We start from the raw sequence: 19,541 nt of genomic DNA on the forward strand, positions 1-19,541 counted from the left end.
AGAACACCACTTGCTTGTTTTTAATTAAGCATCCTGTAAGGAGGGGGGCTTGTATGCCACAGCACCAACTACTGCTAAATCTCATTAACCATTTAAATTTTTAGTGTTCAGGCAAAATCTAACCATTCATTTTGACCTGTGATCCTAAAATGGATCATGTGACTTTTTGGCTTCATACTCTGTACCACATATGTATTCTGTGATTCCAATTGTGATAAACGTTACTATTCAGAGTATCAGAATATGGGGATAATGGAAAAAGCTGCCCTATGTACGTGTGTGTCACACTTTACATATGGTTGGGGTCATGGTGACCTACTTTTTCATCAAACAGCTCTAATTTTCTATTTACAGCAGTGGCATGGGATGTACAGTACTGACATCATCTGAAATGAGGGCCAGGAACTTGTAAACTCCTTGTTCTGAGTACACCTGAAGGAGCCATGTGGTAAAAGCCATTGGGACTGGTAAATGGATGAAAGTCCTGTATGTAAAAATCATATACAGAATCATACTGGATGTCTTTATATTTGATAAAAGTCAAAGTTACCTTTTCTCAATGTCTATTTTCTGTAGATTTTACAATCTGATGTTGAAGTGCAATGCAAGTAGAAGCTGCTCAGTCATTACCACGGGAGCTGCAGATTCCAAATCATTGTTCTCCTAAAAAAAAAGCAAAAAAACCCCCTGAAACTTCATTTTCTTCCTGTGTTTATCCATTCTTTTTGAGCTATACTTCCATTACCGTTCTGGAAACTCCTTGTCCATGCCTTGCCCATAAATGTCCTCCCCTGCCTTTGCAAGTGGATTCATACAAGTATTAACAAGAATGGTTAGTAAAGCTTCCTCAGTTCTGGCAGAGTGAGCACACAGGGTTCCAAACAGGAAGACAGTGATAGGGCTAGGGGTTAAATGCCAATATTATTTGTATTTTTTTCTCTTTTGAGATGGGGTTTCTGGTAAATGCAGCAGGTAATTGTGTGTAAATACTGGGCAGTGGAGCCATTGTGAGATTTAATAACCACTCATTTAATAAATGTGTCAATCAACAAAGCATTCTATCAAGTCTTATTGTTTTGCTGTATTTCTCTCACATGGACACAGTTATAATCCCTTTTTCCTATGCATGAAACTCAGACTATTCCTATATTTAACCATATCCACCTGTTTCCACCACCAGCTGCATGCTATACTAAAAAGGATTATTTGAATGCAAGCTTTACACTGGAGAGATGTGCATGTGGTTGATGTGACAAAGTTAGAGACCCTCAAATCACAGCAAATAAATGCATGAAAATTGTTATGGTTCTATAGGAAGTTGGCTGAATAGGTATCACAATTTCCACTCTTACAGCGTGTTGCACAGGGTGGTTATAGGCACATTCGTCAACTGTAACTAACTTTATTTCTGTACTAAGTTGAGTACTAGCTAGTATGTTACTATCTACATATTATCCCCAGCTCTATACTATCTTAGTACCAACTGCAACCAATGGTTGAAAAGAATAGTTATCAGAAATTTCTTTTTAGTACTACAATAATCAACGAAATCCAGCAGACAGACTGATGCGTTGCGTTCGTTGCAACTGAGAACATCTCCAAACCTACCTGGAGTCTATCTGGAGGCACTTGATTAGTTGCAATTGAAACTTGGCGAGAGCCGAGTTCAAATCAACATGAAGTTTTAACATCTACTCTCGTGTAATGGAAATCATTAGCTTGCAGACTATCATTAGTAACTATCTTCCTGCTAACCACAGGCTCATCCCCAGTTAGTATGCTACTTTTAGTTTGTTGCAATTGACCAGTGGAGTAAAGGCAGGTAAAGTTGGTCAATGTAGTCTACATTGTCACAACGTTGGCCTGGAGGGCGGTTTTGTTTTCCACGTTAAAGAAGTTTCAATCAATATGATGACATACATTCATTCTTTCCAGGATGTTGTAAACAGCTATTCTGAGCATCTTTCACTGCATAGGCCTTGAGGAATGATCCGTTTATGGCAAAAAGCTCTTAAAAGTAGCATTTCTGTCATGGGTGTAATAAAGGCTTACAAACTAAGTCACTGTTCCTAAGTCAGCAGGTTTTCTGTGCCGCACATACAGCACTTGTTTATTATGCAGAGCACACCATGTATCATTTGTAAATTCCAAAGCACAAGGGATGATTAGATGGAGAATGTGCCTAAAAGGGATGGTCTTGATTTAAACACATTAAACATTTTATTTTGGATGACAGTGTAGTCATAATTTGTAACTAATCGGTCATTGGTGAGAAAATGTCATATTGTTTACAGTGTAAAGTTAACAAGATACTCACATCTGTCAATTTGTGCAGTGTGGAGTAGTGGTTAGGGCTCTGGACTCTTGACCGGAGGGTCGTGGGTTCAATCCCCGGTGGGGGACACAGCTGTTGAACCCTTGAGCAAGGTACTTTACCTAGATTGCTCCAGTAAAAACCCAACTGTATAAATGGGTAATTGTATGTAAAAATAATGTGATATCTTGTAACAATTGTAAGTCGCCCTGGATAAGGGCGTCTGCTAAGAAATAAATAATAATAATAATAATAATAATTTTTAGTCTCTTTTTGATCACTTCCTGGCCATGACCAGAATCGTGTTGTAACCAAAAGATAAACAAATATGTTGTTAAACCAGAACTATCTTCACTTACAAAATATGGTATTCCATTTTTTTTCCCTGTTGGCATATTTGATGCAGCTATGATATACCGAGCACCAAATAAACTTATCACTATTATAACACATTTATTTAAAAAAAGGTATATAAATGATGGACATTGGTTTCTTTCAATCACTCGATCATTCATCCTTGACCATGACACGCTTGAGTGACTATGACTGAAGCATATGCACTTAATCACCGAATTAGTGAGACAGTTGATTAGACACTGGATATGGAGTGATTTCAGCTGTTGAATTGCAAGCTTGAATAAAAGCAAGAAGAGTAGCACCTTCCTGCACTCGACATGATGGAAGCTGGACTAGGGCAGCGTACTGTGGCTCGCCGTCTTGTGTGCTCACAGCCAGCAATTTCAAACCTGGCTAGACGGTATAACCAGATACACTCTGTTAATGACAGGCCACGAACTGGGAGCCCAAGAGCCACAACACCTGCCCAAGATCGCCAGATCATTTTGCAGCATCTTCGTGAAGTCAATTGTCACTGCACTTGGTCTAAAACAGTTTGTCGTTTTTCAATCACATCTAGTGAATTTTATCAAAATATAAGTGATATGTTTCTTTTGATGCTCAAATATAAGTGACAAGTTTCTTTTGTTTCTCAGTATAGATGATACTTCTGATGAATACAATTATTTGTTTTATACTAATGTGATGATAAACCGGTGGATAGAAGTCTGATGACCATGACATATTAAAAGTATGTATAGAATAGTATGTAGTAAGAAAGGCAATCCATTTTTTAATGAAAATTGGATAAGTTGTATTTAAGACCTAGATTAATGAAGCAAATGAGGTGTTGGTAGCATGGCAAATGTAAACGTGGCATACAGACAGATACATCGCCATATATCCACACAACTTGATACTCTCATTAACTTATGCTAAGCAATGTTAATACCAAGTTTCATCACAATTTCATCCCCCTCAGGTTCGACTGCAAGGTCGTTGCTGTTCTTCCAAGATCTTTATTTTAATTTGTGCAGAACATTTAATACACCAACATTTAAATAAGAGAGGAAATTAAGGATGCAGCAGTGGTGATTCAGACAAGGACAATTCCAGCCATGATATCTGATGATAAAGGACAGCAGTTTTGCAGTAGTCAATGCTTATGGGGTTTACTCGTCCCAAAGAAACAACATATTGCCTATTGAGCTACAGTCACAGACAAAAAAGTATTTGAGCAAGTAAAAAAAAAAAAAAAAAAAAAAAAAGAGCCATAAAGTGATTTCTACAATTTCTAATTGTTCTATTGAAAGATATAAAAGTAGAGATTCAGCTTTACAATAAAACAAATTATTACATAACATGTAAAAACTAATTTCATACTTTGACAAAAGTATTTGGGCAATCAACATATTTCGTATGAAACCCATTTGTTGCTAATTATTGACAATTATCATGATTGAAAACCAACACCTGATAATTATAGAATACATACATAATCAAGTGCTGAAAAATAAAACTGGAAATTTGATTAAAAAAAGCCAAAAAATAAAATAAATAAAAATAAGGGTTAAAACTAAAAAGAGTACAACAATTACCTCAAAACTGCAGTGATGATACAACAAAAAAAACAGAAAAGGAGAAACTACCAGAAAGCCTCAGTTTACTGAAAAGCACTGTGTGGACTATTACTGACAAACAAAGGAGAACAGGAACTACTGCAACTAGCTCCAAGTGTGGAGGACCAAGAAATATTTCTGCAAAAACCAAAGAATCGTTCAAGCAGCCCAGCAAAATCCTTGGATTACTGCAAAGATTTGACACAAGAATTGAGAGAAGATGGTCAAGAAATTCACGAGCGAACAATTCAACGATACCTTAACAAGATGAATGTCCATTGGCAAAAACCAAGATGCAAACCTTTGTTAAAAACAATACACAAAAGAAAGCGATTGGAGTTTTCAAATGGTATGGTCAGATGAATCCAAAATAGCACTTTTTTCACCAAGAAAGCAACAATATGTTTGGAGGAAGAGAGAATTTAAAGAAAAGTTAATCATGCCCAATGTTAAAAATGGTGGAGGTTGTGTGATGGTATGGGCTTGCTTTTCTTCCTCAGGCACTGGCAACCTTTGTACTGTAGAAGGATAAATGAATGCTGCAAAATATCAACACATTTGCACTCTCATTTGTTAGCCGGTGCTAGAAGGCTTATTGGATGGAAGTTTCTATTCCAGCAGGATAATGACCCTAAGCATTCCACAAAGTCTACAAAGGAATTAAAAAAAAAAAAGGGAAGATTACAGTTATGGATTGGCCATCTCAGTCCCCAGACTTGAATCCCATTGAGATGTTGTGGATTGACTTGAAGGCTGCTGTTGCAAAAAGGAAACCAAAGTCGATTGCAGAACTCAAAGCTGTATGTGTTAAAGAATGGGCAAAAATATCTCGGGAAAGATGCCAGGAACTGGATTCAAAATTAAAAAAAAAAAAAAAAAAAAAAGATAGCAAGCTGTAACGTAAGCAAGGGGTGGGCACACAAAATACTAATGTGAGGGTGCCCAAATACTTTTGTCAAAGTATGAAATTAATTTGCATGTTATGTAATAATTTTTTTTATTGTAAAGCTGAATCTCTACTTTATCTTTCAATAGAACAATTAGAAATTATAGAAAATCACCTTCTTTGTGGTTTCTTTCTTTTCTGTTTTTTTAACTGCCCAAATACTTTAGTCTGCAACTGTATATTAACAAGTTGTATTGTTATTGGAATGGCTTATGGGTCATTCTAGCTTAAGTGGACCAGGGTTTACTTGACCTCTTGCATCAAAATAACTTTTTTAATAATATTTTTCTAGGACATCCCTTTTATGGAAAAAATTATGTCAAAAGGTCAATATTTTTTTACCACCTCCACACTTTCTCTCCATGAGGCATGAGTTAAGGTCCTTTTGTATGTACATGACATCTGCACTGGCACCATTTTCTCAATCACAGTGATTTATGTATCACCAACATCTCTCCTGAATTCACTTGAGTTGGAATGACCTTTATCAAATCCTTAACACCATGGTAGCAAAGCACTGCCATTTATACTGGAGGCACTGTTATAGGTTATTATATAGGATATAGGTTATTCAGTATCAACATGAGTGTATGTATGATGGAATCAGTCAATACTTATGTAAGGGGCAGCAGTGTGGAGTATTGGTTAGGGCTCTGGACTCTTGACCGGAGGGTTGTGGGTTCAATCCCAGGTGGGGTACACTGCTGCTGTACCCTTGAGCAAGGTAGTTTACCTAGATTGCTCCAGTAAAAACTCAACTGTATAAATGGGTAATTGTATGTAAAAATAGTGTAAAAAAAATGTCATTGTATGTAAAAAATAATGTGATATCTTTTAAGTCGTCCTGGATAAGGGTGTCTAAGAAAAATAATTGTCATTTTTACAAATACAGTGGATGTAGGTTAGATTTTTTATGATAGGTCTAATTGCGTATTTACAGTTGTGGAAGTGTATTTCTAACACATTTGGTTTGATCGAGTTGTTTTTGGGTTACCGACATGAGAATGAAAAGTTGAACAATTGAATGAAGGAGAAGAAAAACAAGGATTATAAATATTTTAGAACACATACCTTTTTGGGAAGCCTTCATTTTATAAATTAATGTACTATTTAAGACTTTTGAGCTAAACTAATTTTTTTACATTGCTGGAGCTTTTCAATTGGTTTCCTGGCACTGGTAGATGCCATAGAAGCCTTGCTGTAATGAAAAATGTTAATGGAGAATGTATCTGACTTCAAAAACTGGTCATTTAACTTATCTTGCCATAGTGTAAATTACTATTAATTGAATAGAGAACAAGCATGCAATTTTTTTTTATTTTGCACTGTGAGCAAGGAGGGCACTGTACTGATTAGTGGAGTGTACAGCATTAAACTTGTCAAGTCTGGCTACAGCTGTTAGTAAATGCATTCCACCCATAAAGCCTTGTTGAGTTTGAGGGTCCCTCTTCTGGTCAGTTAAGTATTTTTAATGACGTTTCTCAAGCAAGTTGGACACCAGTAGCCCATTTTAGCAGGTATTAATATAGGATGGCAAACATCTGTGTATGAGGGAATACTGGTACAAGTCGAAGTTAACAGACCAAGACTACAAGTGTTGATATAAACCAGTCCATTGCAGTCCTATGCCAACCGTACTAAGAAAAAAGCACCACAGAAATGAAATGGGGTACAGTTGATATCACAAATGCGGTTTCTATGTGTTGTGTTGTGTCATGCAGCAAGCAAAACATGCACCTAATTGGTTATAAGTTCCTAAGCAGTCTAATTAGTATTCACGCAGGCACAACAATGCAAGAACAATGTTTGACTGCAAAAGAGAAAAACGTTTATTATTGCTACCTGTCAAGGTATGCAAAATATATTTAAAGTAAACACTGCAATATTCATGCATATGAGAAAATCCAGGATTTAAAATCTTAAGTAGATAAATACTTGACAAATTGTTTACAGTCACCTTGGATAAAGGCGTCTGCCAAATAAAATAATAAGGCTCACTTACTTTAGCAGTGAAGATATGGTCTTCTTTAACATCCCTCCAATTACTGATCTTGAATTTATAACTCAATAAATAGGATTACTGGTACCAGATCTTTAAAGATTTGACGTCCAAGACATTTGAATGTCGTCATCATGGTGACATCATTCCCGTAGGTTCTAAAAAAAAATGTTGAAAACATTCCAGCAGGTAATGTTGCATGAAAAGCACCTCCACCGTGATGTCTAGGTTCAAACAATTCCATCTTCAGCCCAGTTCATTGATGAGCATTCAGCCTGGTAAAAAGGACAATGTTTGTGTATTTCAAAATGACATTATCCACCCCACCACCTCCAAAGAACAATGATTTAAATGCATTTACCTGTTAGTCCTTTGGATGAGATGTAAAACCGAGGTCCTATTGTAAATGACTCTGCAGCAGCTGCTGATACATAGCCTAGATCACCCCTAGTCTGAGTCGTTTGGAGAAAGCATCTACTAAATGACTAATTAATAATCATCCTCATCCTCATGCCAAGTAATAAAGATTATTTCTTCTTTTCACCATTTCACATGCTTCTGTATCTTTCTAGCAAGATACTGTTTTCACGATTGGTGTTCCAAAACATCTTGATAGGTTTCGTCCAGCATTCTTTAACATAACTGAATCGTACATGTTCTGCCAAAAAAGGGACTTTAGATACTCTTAGGACTTGCTCAACGGCTGTGGGTATTACCCTTCAAATTATTAAATCTGTGCAGGAATAATAAAATATGAGAAATTAAAATAACATTTTTGAGGATTAAGGGGAAAAGAAAGAACTAAATTAATATGCAACCATATTGTCAATGATATTATCTGTAGCTGGTGCAGAGTAATAACTAAAATTGTATACTTTTAATGACAGAAATGGTTAAAAAAAATGTTACATGTTAAAATAGACAAAAATCACAGGATCTAGTCAATATATCATTAAGTGGGGATTAAAATCAATGAAGCTTTACAGCTGGTTTCAGACCGCAATTAGCACTAATCTTGCACTACCTTACCAAAGGTAACATTAGTAGTCCAAGACTAGTGCAAATTAGAGTCTGTCAAACCAGCAGTTAAAGTTCAACACATGGGGAATATCTATGCACTAAAGGTAGAAAATAATAAATTACCCATTAAAAAGGAAGCTATTTATTACTAAGTTTACATATATGTGCACAGACCGGAATGGTAAACTTCAGTTGTTAAGTACTGTAGTCTAAATAATGGAGAATGCCTAGCAGAAAAGCACAGCTAAATAAAGTAACTGACTCAGAGGGAGGTTATGCATAACTAATAAGTGGATGTTTCACAAAGACATGGTGCATTCAGTACTGGTAAATGTCATATGCTTAAAACTGTCAAAGGGAACAGTGTACTGAATAGAATCAAATACATTTCCAGAAAGCGTTAAGTAGATTGATAGCACATGACAATTACCCATCCATGCCCAATGAAAAACACTGCTATTAATCTGCAAAGCCTCCATGTTTTGTAACCATGGATGCCTAGTAAAAATGGTTTTAAAAAGGCCCCAGAGTTTGGATGTTTGTCCTGCATACATTAAACAGCTTTCCATGAATACAGTACATATGTCATTTTTTATATGTAAATATGTGCACTAAGCTTACAATTACCCAGGGCATTTATTTAATCAATGTTGTTTATAATCTAGTTAATGAAAAATGTAGGACTGAGTTTTGTTGTCGAGAAGTCACCATACAAAACATGTACCTGCTTAAATAATTTATTTTTTCTTCAAACTTTAAATACGGTGCCACTGTAGTATTTTGTCCTGCACTCAAAATGAACTGAAATCAGCCAATTTCAAAATAGACTAGTTTATGTTTATGCTTCATTCATGCATTTCCAACATCAATTCAACCATAACATGTCTCAATATTCAATGTAAATAAAAGCAGCTGTAGTTTTGTTTTATTTTTGAAAGGGGGGTGGGAGTGTGTGTGCAGGATGTCAAATACATCAGTTCCAACCAGGTGTTTTATATAATGACTGCAAACAAACAAACAAAAACATGACAAACAAATGCATTACACATATAGATCCGGTCATAAACAAAGCCACTTCATTCTTACACATATTTTGATTCTCAGTAACCAAGCACAGTGAAAAAGATTAAAGTTGTGGTAGAAAGTATATGCTTCCTTTCTCATTTCTGTTTTTGCTGCAATCAAATGCATCAGACATTTCTTTGTATTTATATAATTGGGGGCAGCCAGGTAATCTGCATTTGTTAATGATTCAGAACTTTGATGTGCCTAACATACAATAATATAAAACACAACAATAGAAATACTTCTAAAACAAGGAAAGTTTAAAGACATGTTCCATTCAATGCAACACACTGGCTAGGTCCAGGTAGCCTGTATTTTTCTAAATACAATATCAATTTGTGTTGTTGGCCAGAATACCGATAAATGAAGTGCCCTTCAGAGGACTGTTGGGTTTTAAACTACATTGGACTATTTTTGTAACAATGTCGAAAGAGAAATATCAGTTTCTGTCTGCTATCTCATTGGCTGACAACTGAACAACATGTCAAAGGCTGTTGCCTATGCTTCACAGAAACACATTTGGAACTGCAATCTTTATGTTTAAGAGAACAGCTCAGCCAGGCTGCATAATTCATAGCTTGCATTAACAAAAGCCTAGGAGCTTGTTTTGCCACGTGCAGATTAGCTGCACGTAGCAAAACCACAAGACTGGTTTAGTACACATGCCCAAAGTCAGTACTCAAAATAATGTATTAAGATTGTAAACTATAAATATAATACTTCTAAACAGGGCATTGATATTTAGAATATACATTTGCATGGAAACATACTAAACGATTAATACAACAATTTAAAACCTGTTTATGAGAGAAAAAAAAAAAAAGAGGTTTCACTATATACTATAAAATACATGAGAACTGAAAAAAAAAGCATTCCTGACCATGGTTTTCCACTGTATGTACACGGTTTGTTGCAAATCTGCAATTACATGTAAAAACCTTGGCTCCAACTGTTAAACCTTTAAAAAATAGAAATAAAACACTTACCTTCAAACCTTGCAGCTGTAATGCAAGAACAGTCCATTGTTCATTATGATTAAGGTTAGGATATATTGTCAACCAGTGGTGTGATTGAGATGCTGCAATAGATGGTAGAATGCAACTAAAATAGATGTAGACTAATTCAATTTTATATTGACAACCTGGAGTCCCTATTGGTTTTAATTTTATTTATTTATTGTGGGAAAGGTGCCACTATCTTAATATTACTTTTAACAGAGGCATCCAATATGTTTAAACTAAAATGAGCATGTAGTTAAACTTAGAGGTCACTATTGATAATTTCAAATGTGGCGAAAACTAATTTTGTATCAATTAAATACACATTTAATCATTTACCTTTTCAGGGCACAAACATATACTTTCATATATCAGCTTAACAGATTTGGTTGTTTCCTTAAGCACATCCAGCAAGCTACAACAACTACTGGAGTCACTTACATTCTTCAGGTTGGCCAGCCTACAAACTGAATTGTAACCCTGAAATTATTTTTAAAACATGCATATCTGAAAACTTCAAGTTAAAATGTGTGTTTATGTTTTTATAAAACCAAAAAGGTTGATTTGCAATGTATCTTTAGTTTGGCTTGACACTGGCACATTAACAACAAACGCAATGTAGAATTATTCATGTTCACCTTGATGTTCTTTTATTTAAATATAATAAACAAAAAACACTCAGCTTGCAAAAGCCGAGATGGTGTATTTTAATCAAACATTAATGAAAGGGATTTAAAAAACAAAAATAACATCCCAGTTTAAATTACAGAAATATGTTGACATTTATTTGCCTTGACTGAAAGAAGTCTAAAAAGAACGGTTAAACAAAGGTTTATTTTATTTTACAGCAGTTTAAATTAGCTGTATTTGGGTTTTAATCAGACTAAGTAAATACATAACAAAATATATGTAGACATCCTACAACATTATGGTTATTTTGATATTGTTCAGTGAAAAATATTCCACAACTGGAGATTTAACAGAAAAGTTTAGGTTTCATTCCTATATAAACCTGTCATAACAGTTTATTTGTTTATTTTACACAATGGAAAACATGTCCTGAGATGGTTAAAAACGAGTTGAACGTTTGATACTGTTCTGGTCTTCCAACACAAATAGTTATTTTCTTGTACAAACCAATGGAAAATAATAGCACTCTAAAACATGATTAATCTTAAATACAGTATATACCCATATATACACTACTTATGACAAACTACCGATGACAAGCATGTTGGCTACAAATTATTTTATGTTATGTACAATTTTGGAAAACAATCAAAGGTGTACAAACTTCCATTGTAATTCCACTGTAAAGTCAGTCTAAAAACATTGTGATAAAATAAAAAAATACCATTTCAGTGGTATCTCAGTAAAAATCAGGCATTTAAGCTGCCTGTCGGTATTCAAAGAGAGGTAAATAGCGAGATATTGTTTTACCAGTTGCTAACTGTTCGCTGGTGATTAAAGAACACAGATTATTAAGTTCTTCAGAGCAGGGAGGCACTTCCAGATCCCCAGAGTACTAAGAAAACTCCCAACACCATCCATCTCTCCCCTTTGGAAATACCCAATGCAGTAAAAAAAAAAAAAAAAAAAAAAAAGTCTCATAAAAATACTGTATTACAAAACATGCTTAAATAAAACCCATTTTCATGTTCATGTAAACAGTACTTTGTCCAGATATATCCCTAAAAAAGGATGTGATCCTGCTTCTTAATCTGCGTTGCTGCAATAAAAAAGGGGGTCTATGTATCTGGTTTTAACTGAAATACCTCCCTCTTTTAGCAGTGTTTGTTGTTTGCTCTCTGTTGTACTTCTGGTTAGTGTCTGTAACAGTAACTGGCTCTAGGCTAGCCCATGGGTCCTCAAGCATTGAAGGTCTGTAATAGTTTTCCACATCATTAGACACTCTTTTCTCTCTGCCATGCGCAGAACCAAACGGTGTAGATGTCCTGGGTGAACCCTTTGAGAGAAAATCATCATGTAAAGAAACATTCCATAGTTAAAAGAAATAAAATAAAAATAAAACTAAGTAATATTAACACAACATTTTTGTTCCGATTTAAGCTTTAATGATCCAAATTGTATGTGCTTTTTCCCCTCTAATCTTTTTAGAGTGGCACCAAAGGTATGTTTGATAAAGTTCAATGTGAATGTTAAACAAAAGCTTCGACATGAGGCTTTGAAAGAAAAAAAAGAAAAGAAATAAGTGTAGGAAGTTTGTATTTCTACTTATTCATAAAGTTTCAAATCACGACCCATAGTTCCAGCACCTTTTTTTCTGTTTCCAACTACAATCTAATTTTTAAATGTATTTCTCAAGACCCAGGTTCTATCAAAAAAGTAAATGTAAACAGTACTGTAGTTCAATGCTATGTTTACTAGTCTGGACAGTTAACTGAACGACACTCCTCGTTTAAAAACTTACACCTTGATCTGAAAGCTTATTTAGCTTTTACTATCGTTGTGAATCTTCTCCTAGTAAGACATAGGCTTGTCCATAATTTTGTAAGTGGTAAAGAAAATTAAAAGCAGACTCCCCTGCCCCGCCCCCATTTTTCTCCTGTGACATTAATGTTTTACAGCTATCTGAAGCTTATTTATATCAGATGGAAATGACATCACATTCAAATTTTAAAAACATATAAAGTATTGGGTGCTGTGTCATATATACGCTGATTTTCACCCAAATTCAGTGTGGCCATTAAGACCACTAATGGTCTTAATCCAGTGTGGCCATTAAGACCATTTTGAATGTCAGCTTGCATCATACAGTACACGATACAATTTTCTATACTACATATTTAACCACTGGCCAAAGACTTTGTAGTTCTGCAGTGCTGAAAGTTAAGAGACATTCACAATCAACCTCTACTTGTGGAATACTGGCATGCAATTGGTCTCTTCATTTAAAGCAATGGCTTGAAGTTGTATGCACTTTCTTTATCAAGGGTAGGCACACTTTACCTATTTTCTTAACCATGTACAGTTTCTAGAATAGAAAGGGTTAATAATTTAAACACGACAGCAAGCCCCCTCCTCCATCACACACACACAAAAAAACATTAAATAAAGGATCCAATTAAGAATCAGTTTTGAATTTACAAACATGGAGCACTTAAGTAAATTACCTGCTGCTAAAATATCTGCCCTGAGCTTTATGATGCTCAGTTAAGTTTACTAACTCAGGATGCAACTTTACTGCCATCAACAAGACTCTGAACTGGATATTGCTTCACCATAATCTTATTTTTCATAATGCTGTATTGGTACAATGCAATATTGACAAAATGCTCAGTACTCCATCTTCCTTGAAATTATGACCCATATTATTAAAATACATTAAGACAAGCAGTAGACTTTTCAGTATACTACAGTAGCTCAATTATAATAACAACACAGAGGCCCAATGTATTAAGGCTTTTACTTCAAAATGCAATTTGAACCATTTTTTTTTTAAAGAAAAAAATAATTTGTAAACCAAGCAACAACTCAAGTTTAAATTCGAGTGTGCAAGTTTGTTACTAGTAATGTAACGTTAGCAGTTTAATTTACCTTTTACAAAACTTGCTGCAAGTTTCATTTTGGTTTAAAGACCTTAATAAAGTATACCCAGGGTTTGTTTCAATAGGAGGACAACACCTTTGAACTATACTGAGAATGTAAAGTGCTGGGCTTGTTAATTCCTCTCAATGGAGTATAAGCAGTAAACTATTAACTGGTAAATGTGCAATTCTTTAGAAAAACCCACACAGCTTTACTAGCCTAAACCAAGTACAGCATACCGATATGTTCTGCTTTCGATAATAAAATGCAACACTTCATAAAAGTTGCAAATATGGCTTGCTTGAATTTGGTTAAATTAGTCACTTATGGAAGTCTGTGTAACCTTAACTGCAAACCAATTATATTCCTGAACCTTGATTTATAGGTGTTTTGCATTGTTTATGCATTAGACCTAGGCCTACTTTGTAAAATGTCGAAACTGACCGAATTTTAACTGCGTTTTGATTCAAGCAGTTTTCTGCTTTAAAATATGTATGATAAAATGACACTGCTTTCGAGTGTCTGATCCCATGATCCAGACTGCATGCATGACTTCTGTGAAGCAGGAACCAGCAATTCCTATAGGCTATGGTTCTTCTGAACCATGTTAGCAGCATACCCTGCAGCAGAGTCTTATTCAGGGCCAAGAATTGTGCCACCTGCCTACATTACATTATGCTGGTGGATTTAAGTTGATTTTTTCCAATTTTAATGCTTGTCATTCAGTTCACATCTGGGTGAACAGAAAAGGGATGGTGCTGACCAAATACTGGTTTATTTTAAAGCAAAAAACTACAAGATAGGCAGCACAAGATGCTCATAGCTTTAAGAGATGGGCAACCAAGGCTTTAAAATACCCTTACCTCAGGCACTAAAATTACCGAGTCCCATTTTCAGTGCTGAAGATCTATTTGGCGCTCTTCTTTTTTTACTACTGCACAGAAGGAAGTCCTACTACAGACGTATACTGCGTTAAAGGACGTTGAAATCAAGCAAAGTGATTCTCTAGACAAGTATAACCAAGTGTGCGACATAAGAAATTGTGTAAAGGCAGACTTTTAGATTCGTGGCTATAAGAATATAACCTGCTATTCTCATTTGTGCTGACTACATTTCTTTCATCACTGGCGATTACACTAAATTCTACAGGAAAATGCACCTCCAGCAGGCCATAAGAAATGAATTTTAAAGCCTTGGTTACCATTTCTTTAAACATACCTATAGGCCTGTGGATAGTTAAGTCCTAATTTAAACCTAAACAGGCTACAGTACACTTAACTCACACTCAAAAATAGACAATTCTGACAAATTTGTTGTTAAGCTTTAATAAGTCATTCTAATAACAACAGAGTAAAGAAAATACAGAAATTAATTTATTAAATACTGTGAAAACATTACTGCGTATTACCTTTCAGGGAGGCGAGAGTCGGATGTAGTAGCCACTAGAGGGTGCAAAATAACTTAACTTAACACTTAACTTGCACACTCAAAAACACAAAATTACCAAATTTCTCATGGAAAATAATTCAAAAAGGTTATTTACAAAAATAGTAAAATAGTAAAACGACGTGAAATCCCTGGTGTGGGGGGACACTGCTGCTGTACCCTTGAGCAAGGTACTTTACCTTGCTCTTATTTTATTACTTGTATTGTAACACTTGAAATGTATTTGCTTACGATTGTAAGTCGCCCTGGATAAGGGCGTCTGCTAAGAAATAAATAATAATAATAATAATAATAATAATAATAATAATAATGATTGCTCCAGTAAAAAAATTAAATAAATAAAAAATCCAACTGTATAAATGGGTAATCGTACGTAAAAATAATGTGTAAAAAATAATGTGATATCTTGTAACAATTGTAAGTCGCCCTGGATAACGGCCTCTGCTAAGAAATAAATAAATAAATAAATAAATCCAAAAACCGTAAAACTTCAACAGAACTAATTGAAGGAGTAACATGACGTTTAGTTAATTCACAATTACTAACACCATTTTATTTGTCCATGCACAACTACAGTCCGCGCCACATCATATGTGATTTCACCTAACCCCTACACCAAACCCATAAAACTGTCATTATCAAACTAACTTATTTCAACACCGTTTGCTTTGCACCCTCTAGCGGCAGGATGCTACTACATCCGACGCCCACCACCCTGAAGGACACAGTAATGCTTTCACACTATTTCATAACTTCATAATTTCTTAACTTTATTGTTATTAACATGACCTATTAATGCTTAACTACAAAAACATGTGGCAACATTTTCTATTTCTGAGTGCGACTTGTGTGTTACAGTAACCCCCAAACAATTCTAATAAATAAATAAATAAATAAATAAATAAATAAATAAATAAATAAATAAATAAATAAATAAACAAACACTCTCTCTAGTCTACGTTTGGCTACATTTATCAATGTCTTTGCTCCAAAGTGCAACCATTTTCCTTGCTACTATTTATTTATTTTTTCTCCATGGATAATAAACAACAAATGATAATGTTAAACAATAAACTCAAATACAAGTCAAAAGATTCAACTTGATTTGCCACACACAAAAAAGGGAAATTACTCTGGCGTAAAGACGTTGTGGCCTTTAGTTTTTACAGAAACACTGGTAAAAATCAAAAAATAGTTTGCTACAGTTATAATATCTTCCCAACTTCTCGAAAATATAAAGACCGTTCCCTAAACCATGTAAACTTTCATCTCCATATGCAATTTACCGATGAAAGCCCAGGCGTCGGAAAAAAAAACCCACCCCACGCACACCTTGTTTTAAATCAGAGTGAATGAGTATTTATTTTAGCACAATGATTTTTTTTTTGCATTTGTAGCCCCCTATTGTTACCTGCCGATAGGCTCTCTGTTGTCCGGGGCTGTGCTTCTGGTAGTGGCGGTGGTGGTGGTGGTAATCGTTGTGTCCTCCCGGAGAATTTGCGTACGGAGTCGAGTACCTAGGGCTTGGCCTCTGCGCGGTCTGACCCGGGGACGGGCTGTTATAGCTCCCCATACCGCCGCTGCCGTTGTTGTTATTGCCGTAAAAATTCTTCGGAGGAGTATGGGGAGATTTGCCAGAGTATTGCCATGGTCTCTGGCCATAAGGCGGAGACGTGGCGTTTAGAAATCCCCGGTTAGGAGGAGGCAGCAAGCCCGCCTGTCCACCTCCTCCAAAGCCGGGCCCTGTCGGGGAGCCACGAAACCCCGCAGGTCTTTGATCCATACCTCCGTTTCCTGGAGGAAGTGGATGTCGGAAACCCGGTCTGTACATTTTCTCAAGACTAAGGCGATCTGCTTTTATCGTCTAAGCTTTGTATACTGCAATTGAAACACAATGTGTACAACAACGCAATCAAACCACCGCCATGTTGTGCTGCAATAGGAAGTAGTCCCCTTCCCTAACGGAACAAAGACCGAGCGAAAGCGTTCCGACATCCTGGTAGTGCCAGGATGAAGGGGTGATGATTTATTAATACAGCGGTACAGTCACACCAAATAAAGAAAGACCAAGAAAAACATCATTTTAACACGAAAGCCGTGTCAAAGTACAGAAACCACATTTATGTAAGATGAAAATCGTTTGGCAAGAAACACAACTGTTTCTAAGACATTTATATTTTATTTAACATTTTTGTTAGCACCATCGTTCAATTCTAAGAAATGGATAGTTCACAGTTATCTTGCAGTAAACGCTATCTTACGCACCTTTTCAATTGTTAATGAGGTGCACATATTATTTAGTAGACTACACGAGTCTACATGATGTACGGTAACAGGGCGACCCTTCGCTCCGGTGTCCAGTTCTTTCTGGTCCCCCGTTTTGTCTTTTCCTGTCAGTCCGCCCCTTTGTTAATTTGTCGGGAGGTGAGGGTAAGGGAAGATGTCTGCACTATCAGCGCTCGCTAAGGGTTTGCAAGACCCTTCTGTTTAAACTCCTCGCGTTCCTTTCATCTTAATTTACTACAAAAATGCAGAAACAGCAAGAATCTGCTCAGAATTCGCAGCCAGGTACCATCTACATACCTGTTATTTATTCTTTTGCATAACGCATTTGTGTTTATTCCATAAAAAAAGACTGCAGTTGTCCAGTATTGTAAAAAGTCGCTTTTATTATTTAAACATTTTACAATATAACCTACTTGCTGGTTTATATGTGAAACCAACTGTTTTTCGCAGTTTTTTGGGGGGTTGGGACTGTGGCTGCTGTCTCCAGCCTGCCAACTCTGTTGCCATTGGCAACGTGACGCTTTTTTATTGTGGGGGCAAAAAAAAAAAAAAAAACCTAGTTAGCAATGCACTGTATAAAATTACAGCATTTCAAGCTATATGAAGAGTAACCTAGCTTTGTGTTACATTAACCTACTGTATAGTAGAATACAGGAGAATCAAAACAAGAGAAGCTAAATAAGTAAAACATATCAAAGGTATAAAAACAAGGTCTTAAAATCAGTTTAGTTATATGCTTTAGAAGCCTGTTGGTTGTTTAGCACAGAGCTTTCCAACCTTTCTGGCTAAAAGAGCCATGCCAATTGATGCCTGTAGGTGTCTAAAGAGTGAAGTGTGTAAAGTGTCAGACGATCACAAAAACGAAGTGAATGAAATAAAACATTGCATATTGCAGTACAACCTTAAATAGGGTTAGATTACAAAATAAACACATAAATAAATAGTAGCAAGGAAATTCAATAAAGGCTAGTGTGACAGGATGGACCGAGGTTTGAGACTCAGAGACAGTTTAAAAGTTCAAAAATAAAGTTTTTAATAAACAAAAATACAAAAAAAAAAACCAGCACGAGGGCCAAACAAAAAGATTTAAACATAAAATACACACAAAGCAAAACTTACAAAAATAAAGGTTTCCAGGCTGGGCGTTGCCTTCACTGGAACAGAAAAACAGCACATACAAAACACACCTTCTCCTCTGGAACTCTCCTCTACAACTCTCCAACTCTCTTAGCCAGGGCCTCTCCCCTGGCTTTTATCCCCTGTGGCTGGAGCCCAATTATTCAATAATTGCCGATTAGTCAATTAGGGCTCCAGCCACATTCTCACATGTTTTCCTGGCAGGGAGGAATTTTAACCCCCTCCCTGCCAGTCCTAACCATGATCATAAAGACGGGGCAGTACCCCGTCACATATCCCCCCCCTTGTGCCAAGCACAACATGGCCTAAATGGCCACCTCCCCCCTCAGTCTCAGTCCCGGAAGAGGGGGAAGCACAGTGTCCATGGGGGTGGCCATGGTGGGACGTTCGGCACCACCCAATTCTTCGTGGCCAGCAGCTCCCTCTTCCGGGGCTCCGGCCACACACCATCTTGCCGCGAAAGTGCAGCTGGGGGAGCTGGTCTCCTGACCTCCCTCCCCCTCTTCATGGTCAGCAACTCCCCTCCGTGGGGCTCCGGCCACAGTGTAGCGACCCCAGGCGAAGCAGGATCCCTGGCAACCCCAGGCGACGGCAGCAGCAGCGGACCCTCGGGAGGCGACGGCAGCAGCAGCGGACCCTCGGGAGGCGACGGCAGCAGCAGCGGACCCTCGGGAGGCGACGGCAGCAGCAGCGGACCCTCGGGAGGCGACGGCAGCAGCAGCGGACCCTCGGGAGGCGACGGCAGCAGCAGCGGACCCTCGGGAGGCGACGGCAGCAGCAGCGGACCCTCGGGAGGCGACGGCAGCAGCAGCGGACCCTCGGGAGG

General features: G+C 36.8%; 1 protein-coding gene across 1 annotated transcript; it reads right to left on the bottom strand.

Moving 5' to 3' along the window:
- Positions 1 to 10,921: 10,921 nt before the first annotated feature.
- Positions 10,922 to 17,257, bottom strand: LOC117399486 (M-phase-specific PLK1-interacting protein-like). Its single transcript, XM_033998711.3, has 2 exons — positions 16,704 to 17,257; positions 10,922 to 12,263 (listed from the first exon to the last, which is right to left on the bottom strand). Exons 1-2 carry the CDS (start codon positions 17,121 to 17,123, stop codon positions 12,060 to 12,062), a joined length of 624 nt encoding a protein of 207 aa, XP_033854602.2. The 5' UTR covers positions 17,124 to 17,257; the 3' UTR covers positions 10,922 to 12,059.
- Positions 17,258 to 19,541: the final 2,284 nt, after the last annotated feature.

The sequence above is a fragment of the Acipenser ruthenus genome, chromosome 4 (assembly GCF_902713425.1).
Source record: "Acipenser ruthenus chromosome 4, fAciRut3.2 maternal haplotype, whole genome shotgun sequence".
Classification (NCBI taxonomy): domain Eukaryota; kingdom Metazoa; phylum Chordata; class Actinopteri; order Acipenseriformes; family Acipenseridae; genus Acipenser; species Acipenser ruthenus.